We start from the raw sequence: 12281 nt of genomic DNA, 5'->3' as shown, positions 1-12281 counted from the left end.
TAAAAAAACAGAGATGCAAGACTATGTGAAAAAATTACATGAACAATGATGTAATAAAGAGAAAAGGAGTGATACATTAATTTCTTGAAAAAGTAGTTAGCCAAGAAATAGAAACTAGCTTTACCTGGATTTGTCCATGACAAAGACATCTAATCAGCTGAAAACTAATAAAAAAATGCAGGAACAGACTAAGATGAGCAAAAGCAAAGTGAGAACTGAAGACATAAGCCTCATCTTCAGGTTACAGGAATCCTTAGACAGAAGAATCTCAAGGGACTTTGAGAAAGAATGTTGTTCATTCTGCATTATACATAACATGTACTGTTTTGTCTCTTTTTTTTTGATAATCAGGCAATAAATCACTGTATGCCTTATGACTGGGGTGGTTTGAGACATTAATACTGCCCCTACAGTGACATTTTGCATGGGGTGCTGGAACACTGGGAACCTGCTAAATCAAAGGAGAAAGGGGGACAAACAAGGAACCCTCTTTAGCTATTTAAGGGCACTAAGTGAAAGAAACAAAACAATATCAAAGACTGGAACAAATTTTCAGAATCAAGAAAAGACTGAAAATTGCTATGAATGTCACATGCATTATCCACAAAGGACATCATCCTCAGAATGTTGGCAGTGCTCCCCACCTCAGACTAGAAGTCTAAATTTTAAACTTAATTGAAGCTGGCAGTTTATTAGCACATTTATCTTCTTAAAGTTAACATGTAGAAGAGAAAATTGAATACTATAAAGTAATTTCAGTCATTTTGCTTCATTTTGCTAGAATAATTAGCAGAACCTCAGTTTAAATAGTCAGCAGTGTTAATTTTTTGAAAAATGAAACTGCTGCAACTAAAGAAAATAGATGTGACAGAAGTAAAGAAATTAATCAGTGCCAGGAAGTACATTGAAAAGTTGAACAGATTATCATTTCAATTTACTGCCAACTTGATTCAGTGCAACCCTTTCAAAATAGTTAGTTTAACAGCATGAATTTCAGTACAGATCCAAGAAGCTCACTCCAGTATTAATAAGAAAATTGATAAGTGGCTACCAGATCCATTATTGCACCAATGAAATGACAGGGTAACAGGAATTTCTGGATATTAGAAATGAATACCAGGAAACTGTCATTTCCATGACTGACCCTCTAAATTGAAGTATCACACTGCAACAGGTTGTGCAGGTTGGCACAGACAGGCACTTTGGAATTTACTGCTTGCTTCAAAGAACAGAGTGTAATTGCTGAGCTAAGTGACAAAACATGGAACTGAATGTCCTAGTTTAGATTCTTGAGCTTATTAGTCAATTCATACATTTCTTCTACATTTTGCTGAAAATACCCAAAAACAGATGATTAATTCTACTTTTCACTGGTTGCCAAAACTCACCAGCTTCAAACTGGCTGCATATAGAAGAATCTGTGTACCTACACAAACAAAATTTGCAAAACTAAAGTAAGATCTTCTAGGAAAATATAGTCGGTTTACAGAGAGAAGAGATTGGAAAGGAAGTGTAAGCAGAGCCAGTGTGTGATTGAGCAAATTCCAAAATAATGTGGTAGTTTATCACAGGTTCAAAAACCACAGAGAAATAAAATGCAACAGAAGTTGGACAAAATGGTCCACAACTGAACTGGACAAAGAACTGTGGGAAGACCTGCCCAAGCAGTCTATGCAGAGAAGAGTGTGCTTCAGAAATGTGAAGAGAGCTTATCACATTCCCCCCTTTCTTTTGTTTGCAGTCCAGCAGAGTAGTATATATGAACATCACAACCTGAAAATCACAGGTCCTTCTTTCCATTCACAAATATTTGGGTTTCAGCCTGGTACTGCTTTCCTCAGTGGCATAACAGAGGGAAATGACTGGGATAAACTGCACTAGCTGGCAGCCAGATTTCTATTGGCTGGAGCTACTCTGTGTTGCTGCAGGGATTCCCAGACCATACTAATTTATGGTGGTCTCCAGTGATGAAGAAGCCAGGACTAGGGATGAATGTAAGTGTCTTCAAGCCACCCTTGGAACACTCCTGGACTGAAATTCAGCTGGAGAATTTCAGCTCCTTTCTACTTGGAAGCATCCTCTGGTAGGATGCAATATGAAACAACACCACTTCATAAAAACTTACTCAAGGCAACATGTCTGAAGATTTGAAAATAATTTTCCCTCTAAATGTATGGTTTTAAAAGACAGAATATGAGTTTCTGATGGCTGCATACTAGCACAATAATCTCCACACTCAATAGCTAGAACAAACTGAAATAGGGTCACAGAGACCTATCAGCCCCAAAATAGTTTCAAGAGGAGCAAGGCTGGCTCTTGTTGGCATTGAAAATCCAAGTGTGTAAACAGTTATCAATGAAGTTTACAATTCACTTCTGGAGAAATTTCTCCAGAATTAAATGTACAACACAAACCTTCTGATAACTAAATCTAAATGAGTGTCCACTGAGAAGAATTCTTTCAAGAGAACTAAAAATTGTATGCTTCCTCTCTCACTTTGTATTAAATTAAAAAATTATAGATTTAAAAAATATTTTTAAACAGGTAACAGATAATTAATAATTAATTTATAATAATTAATAAATAATAATTAATTGAAACCCAGAAGGGCCAGCAGACTCACATTCAATAAATGCTTTATTTAGGGGTTTTCTCATCATGTAAATAAGTAAAAAAATGTAAATCTACCATGTAAAAGTCCATCTGTAAATATACACTTCAGCAAAATATGATCTGATGTTCACATACTCCTTCATAAATGTATAATTTTGTGAAAATACAGATAAAGCAGAGTTTAGCTTTGTTATTAATGGTAGTACCATTCACAGTGGGAGACTTTCCCCTATCACAACATATTTCTCTGAACTTCACAGTCCACCTGGGTTTTTTTAGGGCCATTGAATAATATCTGTGTTTACAGAAACACAGAATTTTAAGTCATATTTTAAATACAATACGTATCCATCAACGAGATACAAAGATAATATTTCCTTTTTAATAACAGAGAGAGTCTTACTCTAACACTTGATTTTTAGCCTTACAGGTCTTATTATTTGTGATATATCAATTATGATACTTAATATTTCAGCTGGCCAAATTTTCTTCAGAAATTACACTAAAATTAAGAAAAAGAAAAGGGTTCTGTAGCGCTTCTGGACTTTTGTTATTTTTGGACTGTCCACACAATTCATTTTTTAATGCTTAACCAAGACGTGACTATGCTGAGATCCCAGGAGCAGCAGTGCTCAAGCTGGCAGCTGAGTGTGACTCTGCACTGTGATTTCAGCTCACTGGTTATGCTGGACAAAGGCAACCCAGCTCAGGCAGCATTGTGGTTTTCCTAAAGAGCTATTTCACCTGAGACTCTGTCCACACACTCCAGCACTGTGCCTCCTAAATGCACAGCCTCACTTGGAAAATTACACAGAATCTCCCAAACAGTACTTCTTAACACCACAGCAGCCTTCGCTAGGCTCTAAACATCCATCACTCTTTCCACTGTCAACTTCCTGTAATTTGAACTCTTAAAATAGACTCCTCAGGGAAGGCCTGGTGGTTTTTATTATTTTTAAATACTGGGAGTATTTTTGAATGTCACAGCAAGTCTTACCTCCAGTCATCTTTGTTTAGATTAGCCAGGATGTTCATCTCTTCTTCCTGCATGAGTCTATAAGCAGCACTTACATGATGATTTTCAAGAACAGAACGATCGTTGTACAATATAGCAACATCTGACCTAGTGTGGGGAAAAAGAGGCAGGTTTTGCAATAGTGTTCCAGTGATGGCACTGGGAAAGACAGGACTATGTCTTCTCTATGAGAAATATTGATAATATGTACATATATAGAGAAAGATATATCAAATGATGCTTATTTGTTCCTATTCTATCAAATACTGATAAATTTTCTATCTTAAATGCATTAAAAATTATCATTATACCATTGCATACACTGTTTGTGGGAAAGTCATATTTTAAAATGTGTGATGTTTCATTGACATGACCTAACTGTGGCAAAAACCTCATGAGTACTTTAAGCTTCTTGACTGCAGATAGGATCACAGAGCATCAGAAATGCTCCAATTAGCTTACAAGAGTACACTAACACAATGCACCCATTTAAAATGCAACATGTTCACCAACAGTGGGGCTCCACACATAGCATGGGTGTTAGGAAGTTACTCCCCCTGCTCTGAGAGATGTGCTTTGGCCCATGCTACTCATTATCAGAAGATGCTGTAAAAAATAAGGTATTAAAATTTCATATGTTTTAAACAGCCACCATCTTTCTCAGAAAAACAGAGAAACCTTGAGCCTCATCACAGTGGGATGGCAGAGATGCTAAGCTGGAATTTGGAAGCACTCAAGCATTTCCTAAAGACAGACTCATACCATAATGTTGGTAAACTTAACAAACTTAAACTCCTTTTCTTCTTAATCAAAGACTAATGTACAATTCCAAAATTACACTGAGACACTAACACATTTTGATGTGGTGTGGATTTATCATACTTAGCTTCCAACATCATTAATTCTTGGGAAATTTGCTTCCCCAAGACCTGATCTAACCTGCTAGGCAATCAATCTCAGGAGACACCTCTCTGCTGCAATTCTGCTCTGATAAAACTGTTTCTGAATATTTCAATTTGGTCCACTGACAAGTCTGTACTAGAAGAAAGGTGTGTTGCTTTAGCAGTGCAGCTCACTCTGACATCAATAAGCTAAATAAATCTCTTGTTCTGTTGAGCAACAGTAAATATTGCCATGTATGATACCAAGGAATATAAATAACTTAAATAGGATTGGAAAGGTTATTTAGATGAAACAAACCATAGCCAGCCTAAATAATCAATATGTTTACACCCATAATCAAGCTAAAATCATAGGAAAATCTGTGTTATGCCAATCACATATGTTTATGAAGCACACTTTGATCAACATAGCCACTTATGACTATGTTTAAGCAGTGCTAAAATTTGCTATGATTTTGGCAGCCATTCCATCCATTTTCCTCAGGCAAAAGACACTTGGAATCACAATCTGGGATGCCACATCAGGGCCAAGTTACACAAAGAGAGAAGAACAAGCTATATCACATAACAAATACCTGTTTGCAAGTAAGTGCCTGAGTAAAATTCAAAGGCAATCAGCTTAATTAGTGTTCCACTCTTGCAGTACCTCATAGCAAAATATTAAGGACAAAAATAGAAAATTAATATAAACTTGGAACTACAAACTGAAGTTTATATTTAGCCAGACTATGCTGAAGGAGAAAAGAATTGTGTCCTTATTTTAGCTGCAAATCTAGCATTTTTCATCATTGAAAGCCACATCTTGGAGAAAACTGTTATAGATTTAATTTAAATGTAATCATGGGACAGTTGATCCATATTAGTGAATGTGAGGATGTTTGTGTCCAAAGTAATAATATTTCTAGCACTGAGTTCTTTTATTAAAATATGCCAGCGCTATGCTGATTTTTTTTAAGCAGCAGCCAAAGCAAACTCCTCAACTGAGGATACTAAAAACAACATATAGCTCAGTGTAAGAGAAAAATAAGATGGTTTGTACTACGTGAAGCATCAGATGTACCATTTTTCACTCAGTAAGGGATTGGTCAGGGATTTTCCTGTGATAAGAAGAAAATATTTTAAGGGAGAGAACTATATGCAGTTGTACAGGAACAGCAGCTAGAAAGACATGCTGCACCTGCAGGAGAACACAGCTAGCCTAACTTTCAAACTGGATTCCTTCCTAGATTTCCTTTTCATATCTACTGCTGTTGCTTTCAAAACGTGCTAGGAGATGGCTCATGGTAGGTATTTCTAAAGCTCTACTTGAAAGTTTCTCCCTCTGCACCAGGACCCTCTAAGTTCAATACACAAAGTGAAACAAAATGTAAGCACATTGCTGTAAGGGATGAGGCATTTTTATGGGGATACAGTAGAAGAAGTTTTTGAGTCAGCAGTATCAGAATTTTAATGAATAACAGGGGGTGAACGGCTTTCAAGTCCATGTTCTGCATGTTCTGAACCTTTTCAAACTTCCTCTTGACATATCTGCTCCAAAATGGAATTATTTCAGACATTATGGAGCTATCTTATTACTTTTCCACAGTTTTTGACCATGTGACTGATCCCATTAACGGGACAGAAGTTGATGAAGCAATTTGTAAAACCAGGACTGACCTGGCTGCTTCCTGGATTTATTAGAAACAGTTATGAAATAGTTCAGCAATGAACTGAATGAACTGCAAACTCCAGATATGACTCTTAGGAGACTGCATCACTTACCTTGTCTGAATATGAAAATTGTTTGTGGTCCCAGTATGTTCATAGTCATGGACGGCAGCTGCAAAGATCATTGCTAAAATTTCCAGTTCTGTGAGCCAGTGCTGGTAAATGAAAAACAAATCATAGTCACATTTTCAATAACACCCTAACTCAGATTAAACTCTACAGTACTGAAAATGTTTTACCTTCAATGCATTATCTTCAACTTAAATAAACTTTCCTCTAACTCCAGATAACTATATATCCATAACACTTCAGTACTATACGATAAAATAAATCCTTGTACTTATGATTTCTCTGAGACCAAGTTAACACCCTTATGGCCACTAGCAAAGTAAATACTGGCAGTCAAAAATATAAGAAGTTATCAAAAGAATTACACAGTTCACTTTACAACTCCTTTGAGTATCTACTCTGTTAGCTCACATGTGGCACTTGCCAAATTACAGTATATTAATCTAAAAAAGTCTTATATGAAGTTTAGGTTATAATTTGTCTTTTAGTAAACTATATATACAGTTAATCATAAGTTGAAGGTACAAAATTAGTATTATCTATATTTTACCAGTGTACGTAGCACTAAAATTAGGCCCATGGGAGATTTCTCTGTTCTAAATTTGATCGTACTTTGTACTGATGCAAAAAAAAAAAAATTAAAAAGTGCAGAAGGCTAGTATACAGTTACACAGAACAAAAGGTAATGTAGGTCATGTATACAAAATAATGCAGACCCTGGAGTTTTGAGCCCTTTTATAACTCTTGCTAAATGAGGCTGTTCTGTATAGCACAGCTTGTAAAATAACCTCTGTTATCTTCTTTCAAGTTCTATTTCTTGAATGACAAAAAGTCCTTGAGGAGAAAACTTACTCCATCTAAAGATGGGGGCAGAAAAATCATATGATAATTAACCCCCACAGTCATAGGACTGATTAAGTCAAATGCCAGTCAAGCCTTTCCACACATATTTCAGATGGTTTTGGTGTACAAGTAAGCTTCTGTACTAAAGGATCAAAGAATGATCTCAACTTCACACACCCCAATATGCACATATGAATGTGCATGTGTGTGTATGAATGGATATGAAATGCATAAGTTGCCAGATGTAGTAAAAGTTGCCAATAGTAGTTCTTCTTTCAAAGAAGAAGAAAGGAAAGATTCAAGACTCATTAGCAATGTAAGAATAATTAAATAGGTCATTCAGTGACACAATAGGGCTGCTGAGGAACAAGTACTGGCTGTTGGTGAAGCAGTATAGGTTTAGAAAGGTCACAGGCTGAGGAATGAGAATGTACTGTAAGCAGTTCTAAAAATGGAAACAATGACCTTCATCATATTGTGTGTCACAAGAAACCAGGCCATGACCAGTCCTGGCTCTCACAATGTTTTCAACATACCAAACAGAACAGAAACACAGAAAACGTAATGAAAGCTAAACATAAACTTTTCTTTAAGATGCCTTTTCAAAGGTCAGCTTTTGTAGCAAATAAAATAGTTGCTAGACAATGCATTCATAAGCAGAAGAACATTCCTCACAGACAATATCTATGGGCTGCACAGAGACTTCATCAGTAAGAGAGAAGAGCAAGTATTCTACACACACTGGTATAGTCAAAATTGAGATCAGTAATCAAATCAGAGAACCAGAGAACTGCTTTAGCTAAAGGATTTCTAAGGAAGTAGAAAAATACTCTTACAGAGACAGTTAATAAGTGTGTTTTGAAAGGGAGAGGGAAAAACAAGTATCTGGGGGTCTGCAAGACTGAGAAGAGCTGAAACATGCTTCCCTCCTATGTCTTGTGGGTGTCACAGATAATATAAATTATGTCTTCTATGGAAGTATTATGTATTGCTTATATGTAAATAGATACATTGCAACTTATGAGTTCTGTTTGAAACTTTTTTTTTACAGTGATAGATTAAAAACTGAGCAAGACATTGAGTCTCACAATGCACTTATTGGCAGTAAAGGCCTTTTTTCCTTTACTTTGAGCAATACAGGTACGTGGGAGGAGAAAAGGGATGGTGGGAAGATGATCGATGACTCAAAAGTTCTTTACAAGATCTATTCCCTGGGACTTGGATTCTTAAACCTTTATAAAGATGAAAACTTCATGAATGTAAGCTTGACTTATACATTTCAGTTGCATCATCTGGGATTTAGTCTCTTGGGAAGGTTAATAGACTGTCTGCCATCTGTGATACTTAACATTCTAACACATTGATCTGAGGTGGCTGGATCTTCTTTCTTTAGATAGACAGCAAATTTTGAAAAATATAATGATTATTTTATTTCTTTAACAGCAGCTCTGAATATGTCTTATTCTTCACCAGAATCTCTCTAGGGGCTTGTGGAGAAGCATAAGCTCTGATTAGCCAAATTTTTCTGGCAAATGTGGAAATAGAGCTATTTTCCAGCTTCCTGTAAAAGGTACAAAACATCTGACCTCAACAACAGGAATCATGCAAAAGATTTCCTAAATCCCAGCTTTTGGAAACATTTGCTTCAGTATGTGTTTCAGAAATAAACAAGGAAGATAGCAACGCTGCAAGATTTGGAGTTAGTACCAGGTCCTTAAGAGAAAATGAAAGCAGAAAAACCTCAAATTGCAAACCAATCTGGAAAAAAATAAAAAAAACCAACTGAAAAACCACAGGAATCTGATCTAGAATTGTATCATATTTACTCTAATCCAGGTATTAGAAATAGAGCAGAGTTTTAAAAAAGGACTACAATGAACATGTCTGAAAACTGTTGGCTTGAGAAGCAAATTCCAAATTGTTATTGAGTGGGGTATTGGAGGGTTAACCAGGCAACAGGAAAAAAAATCTAGCAAGTTAAATAGAACATTTTCATTATACTGATGCTTTCTCAAATTGCAAGTGACATTTGGGAGAGAAATACTTAGCAAGCTGCAGAATCACTAGGCCCTCTTTCAAACACTGATTTCCATAAATGTTCCTTCTGCCTGGCAAGTACATCTGTTTGAAGGCACTCTTGACTAAGTGGTGTCCTAGTTAGATTTCTTTCCAGGAACTTTTCAGTATCACAGCACCATAGAATCATAGAATGGTTAGGGTTAGAAGGGACCTTAAAGATGATCTAATTCCAATTCCCCCTGCCACAAGCAGAGAAATATCACAATTCAATATCTTAATTTGGCAATTACAATGTGAATTAAACCTGGACTAATTTTACAAAAATATTTTGTAGCAGTGTTGCAACACTAATGAGATTTTGCAGTGGTAAAGTCTAAACTTTTTTGAAAATAATTTTCCAAATCACATCTAAGGCAGAAGGTTAAGATGCTAATAAGGATGGAAGGGCCTTTCTCACACTTATGTACATGCAGTGAAATAGCAGATATTCAAATATGAAACAGATTTTTTTATTCAGTGTTCAGAGATACACAAAGTGCCTTTCAAAGTGGTTTAAGCAATGGCTAAATGTCCCAAAATCACTAGGACAGTTCTGGAAGTTGGAACTTTGTACTGGCATCACAAGAAAAATCTGAATGTTATTGGTTTTTTGAAGGGCAGAGGGGCAGATACAATGGGCCAGAGGGATGCTTATAATAAAACAAAAGGATTTTCCTCCTGGTAAGATCCAGGTGTATACCTGCAACAAAGAGATGGCTCACATCACTTAATTCTTTCAATTAATCTAATATCTTCAAGAATTTTATTTTACTAAAGTATTAATTTGATATGTGAATATTGTATACAACAACTTTGGTTTGGACTCCTCTTGGCAAGAGCTCTCTAGCCTCTGCTTCAGGCTGATATGGAAGTGCTTTCTCAATCTGAAAAGGAATCTTGGCTGGTGAAGACTCCAGGCTTCACTTAAAACAGTATTAGAGTTAAAATACAGCTTTAAACGCTTACAAGCAAAATACTTCCTTCAAACAGTAGAATAAAAATGTGCAATGCCTGGGGACCTTTCCTTGACCACCCTGAAGCCAAGCGCATTTTAAGTGAAAAAAGGCTTAACATAAGTGATTGACTGCCATTTATTGTGTATATATAGGAGCAAAACCATCCAGAGTCAGTTCTAAATTTTTTCTATCCAAAGTCTTCTGGAATTGTTTCACAGCTCTGCAAACAGAAATCAACCACTATTTCTTCCCAGCTGTTTGGTTTTTTGTCTGTTTTTTGGTTTGTTGTTTTTTTTTTTTTTTTTAACAACTGCATTCAAAGTAAAGACAAATTATCAAAAAGCCATTGACAGCAATCTCCATTTTCTTTCAGTCAGTATTTACTTTTGCCTAGCAAGCTGATAGTGAGGAGAATTCCACTGCTTAACTTAATTGTTAAGAAATAAAAATGCTTGCACAGATTCATTTCAGTTCCCAAATAAATAATTTAAAATTTTGTGATGTTTCAAGGCAAATGCAATAGCCTGCCTACCACAGGCATATAAAGTATTCAAGAGCAGTGCTAAAGAAGGTTAAAAACTGAAAGAAAAAGCAGTTTCAGAGTTTAAGGCCAGCCTGGATGGGACCTTGAGCAGCCTGGTCTGGAGGAAGGTGTCCTTGCCTGTGGCAGGGTGGTAGGAACTGAGTTGTCTTTAAGGTGCCTTCCAACCCAAGCCATTCCATGATGATAGAATTCTAAGCCTGCACTGATTCAGGTGATGATATAATTCTAAGCCTGCACTGATTCAGTATATTTTTCAACAGCCAGGACCTCTGCAGATACTAAAGCTTCCTTGCCTGATCACACCTCCCATGCTCTGATGTGAAAGTAAAAAAATTCTCACCTGCCCACTCCTGCAAATCTATCTCATTAAATATGATATAAAATACCTAAATCCAGGCGATGAAAAGCAAAAAGGGTTTGAAGATTATTTTTTTCTTCCTTTTTCCCCTCTACATTAAGAGAAGTTCAGCCTGGAAGAACTGTTAAAAAGAAATAAAGTTCCCAGCCTGAACAGCAGTTCTTGAATCTCTCTCTGCAAAAATTCTCAACTGAGCTTTTTCCATTAGAAAAGAAACATGTACACATTTATTCAAAACAGCAGAGTCTGAGAAAAGAAATTGAATTTCACAATACTTCTTACCATGATGCCAGTGTGAATCATTATGTAATGCACAGTTTGAGTAACATCAGCTGCATGGATCAAATTGTGATAGGGATTTTTGTATTTGCTGTAACCAACTTCAAGAGCTTCAGCAAAAGAAATAAGATTGGGAACAGGGATCTACAGACAAGAAAACATTAAAATAATTGCTTTTTTCCTGCAACAGCTGCAAAGTCAAGCATGCAATAAATGAATCACAAATAATATACCATGGGATCTAGTGGGCAAACAATAAAATAAAAATTTAAAATATAAAGATCTGATATCATACATACACCAATGAGCCTCCACACAAATTCTGTAGATGTTGTATCTCTCTTCATACACCATGCACAAGACACTGCAGAGCTATTAACCAAATGGTTTTCAAGGCATGTCTGTCTGCACCAGGGATGCAGAGGTTGCATGTATAACACAGGCATGACAGATAGGAGTCTAACAATAGGATTATCTCCTTTTCTTCACCACTTTTACCTTGCTTGACACAAGGTTTGCTTTAATGTCACAGTACAACTTCCCTTCCTCCAGACATTGTGTGAACTACAGGTACTATCTGGTCCCACTTATTTTTGCATTGAGCTGGTTTTGGCAGGGATAGAGTTAGTTTCCTTCATAGTAGCTGATATGGGCCAATGTTTTGGATTTGTGCTGTGAACAGAGCTGATAACTCCAGGATGTTTTAGTTACTGCTGAGCAGAGACTGCACAGAGTCCAGGCCTTTTCTGCTGCCCATCCCACCCACCCTGGGTAGCCTGGGGTGCACAAGAAGGTGGGAAGGGACCCAGCTGGGAGAGCTGGCCCTGCTGACCCGGGGACAATGCTCCACACGGCCTCATGGTCTGCAGCCCCGGGCTGGGGGAGCCTGGCTGGGCACTGCTGCCTGGGGCCTGCCTGGGCAGCTCTCAGCTGCTGC

The 12281-nt window shown here is 36.9% G+C and overlaps 1 protein-coding gene across 4 annotated transcripts in view; it reads right to left on the bottom strand.

Moving 5' to 3' along the window:
* Positions 1 to 12281, bottom strand: part of PDE1A (phosphodiesterase 1A) — a 144523-nt gene that overhangs the window by 29014 nt on the left and 103228 nt on the right. For all 4 annotated transcript variants that reach the window (XM_054515452.1, XM_054515454.1, XM_036386807.2 and 1 more), the window contains 3 exons: positions 11348 to 11488; positions 6292 to 6392; positions 3611 to 3736 (listed from right to left, as the gene is read on the bottom strand). In XM_054515452.1, coding sequence (XP_054371427.1) covers positions 3611 to 3736; positions 6292 to 6392; positions 11348 to 11488 — 368 coding nt within the window. The remainder of the gene's footprint in view (positions 1 to 3610; positions 3737 to 6291; positions 6393 to 11347; positions 11489 to 12281) is intronic.

The sequence above is a fragment of the Molothrus ater genome, chromosome 7 (assembly GCF_012460135.2).
Source record: "Molothrus ater isolate BHLD 08-10-18 breed brown headed cowbird chromosome 7, BPBGC_Mater_1.1, whole genome shotgun sequence".
In the NCBI taxonomy this organism is placed as follows: domain Eukaryota; kingdom Metazoa; phylum Chordata; class Aves; order Passeriformes; family Icteridae; genus Molothrus; species Molothrus ater.
The sequence above is the reverse complement of the archived record's forward strand: the minus strand, read 5'-3'. Positions and strand labels throughout refer to the sequence as shown.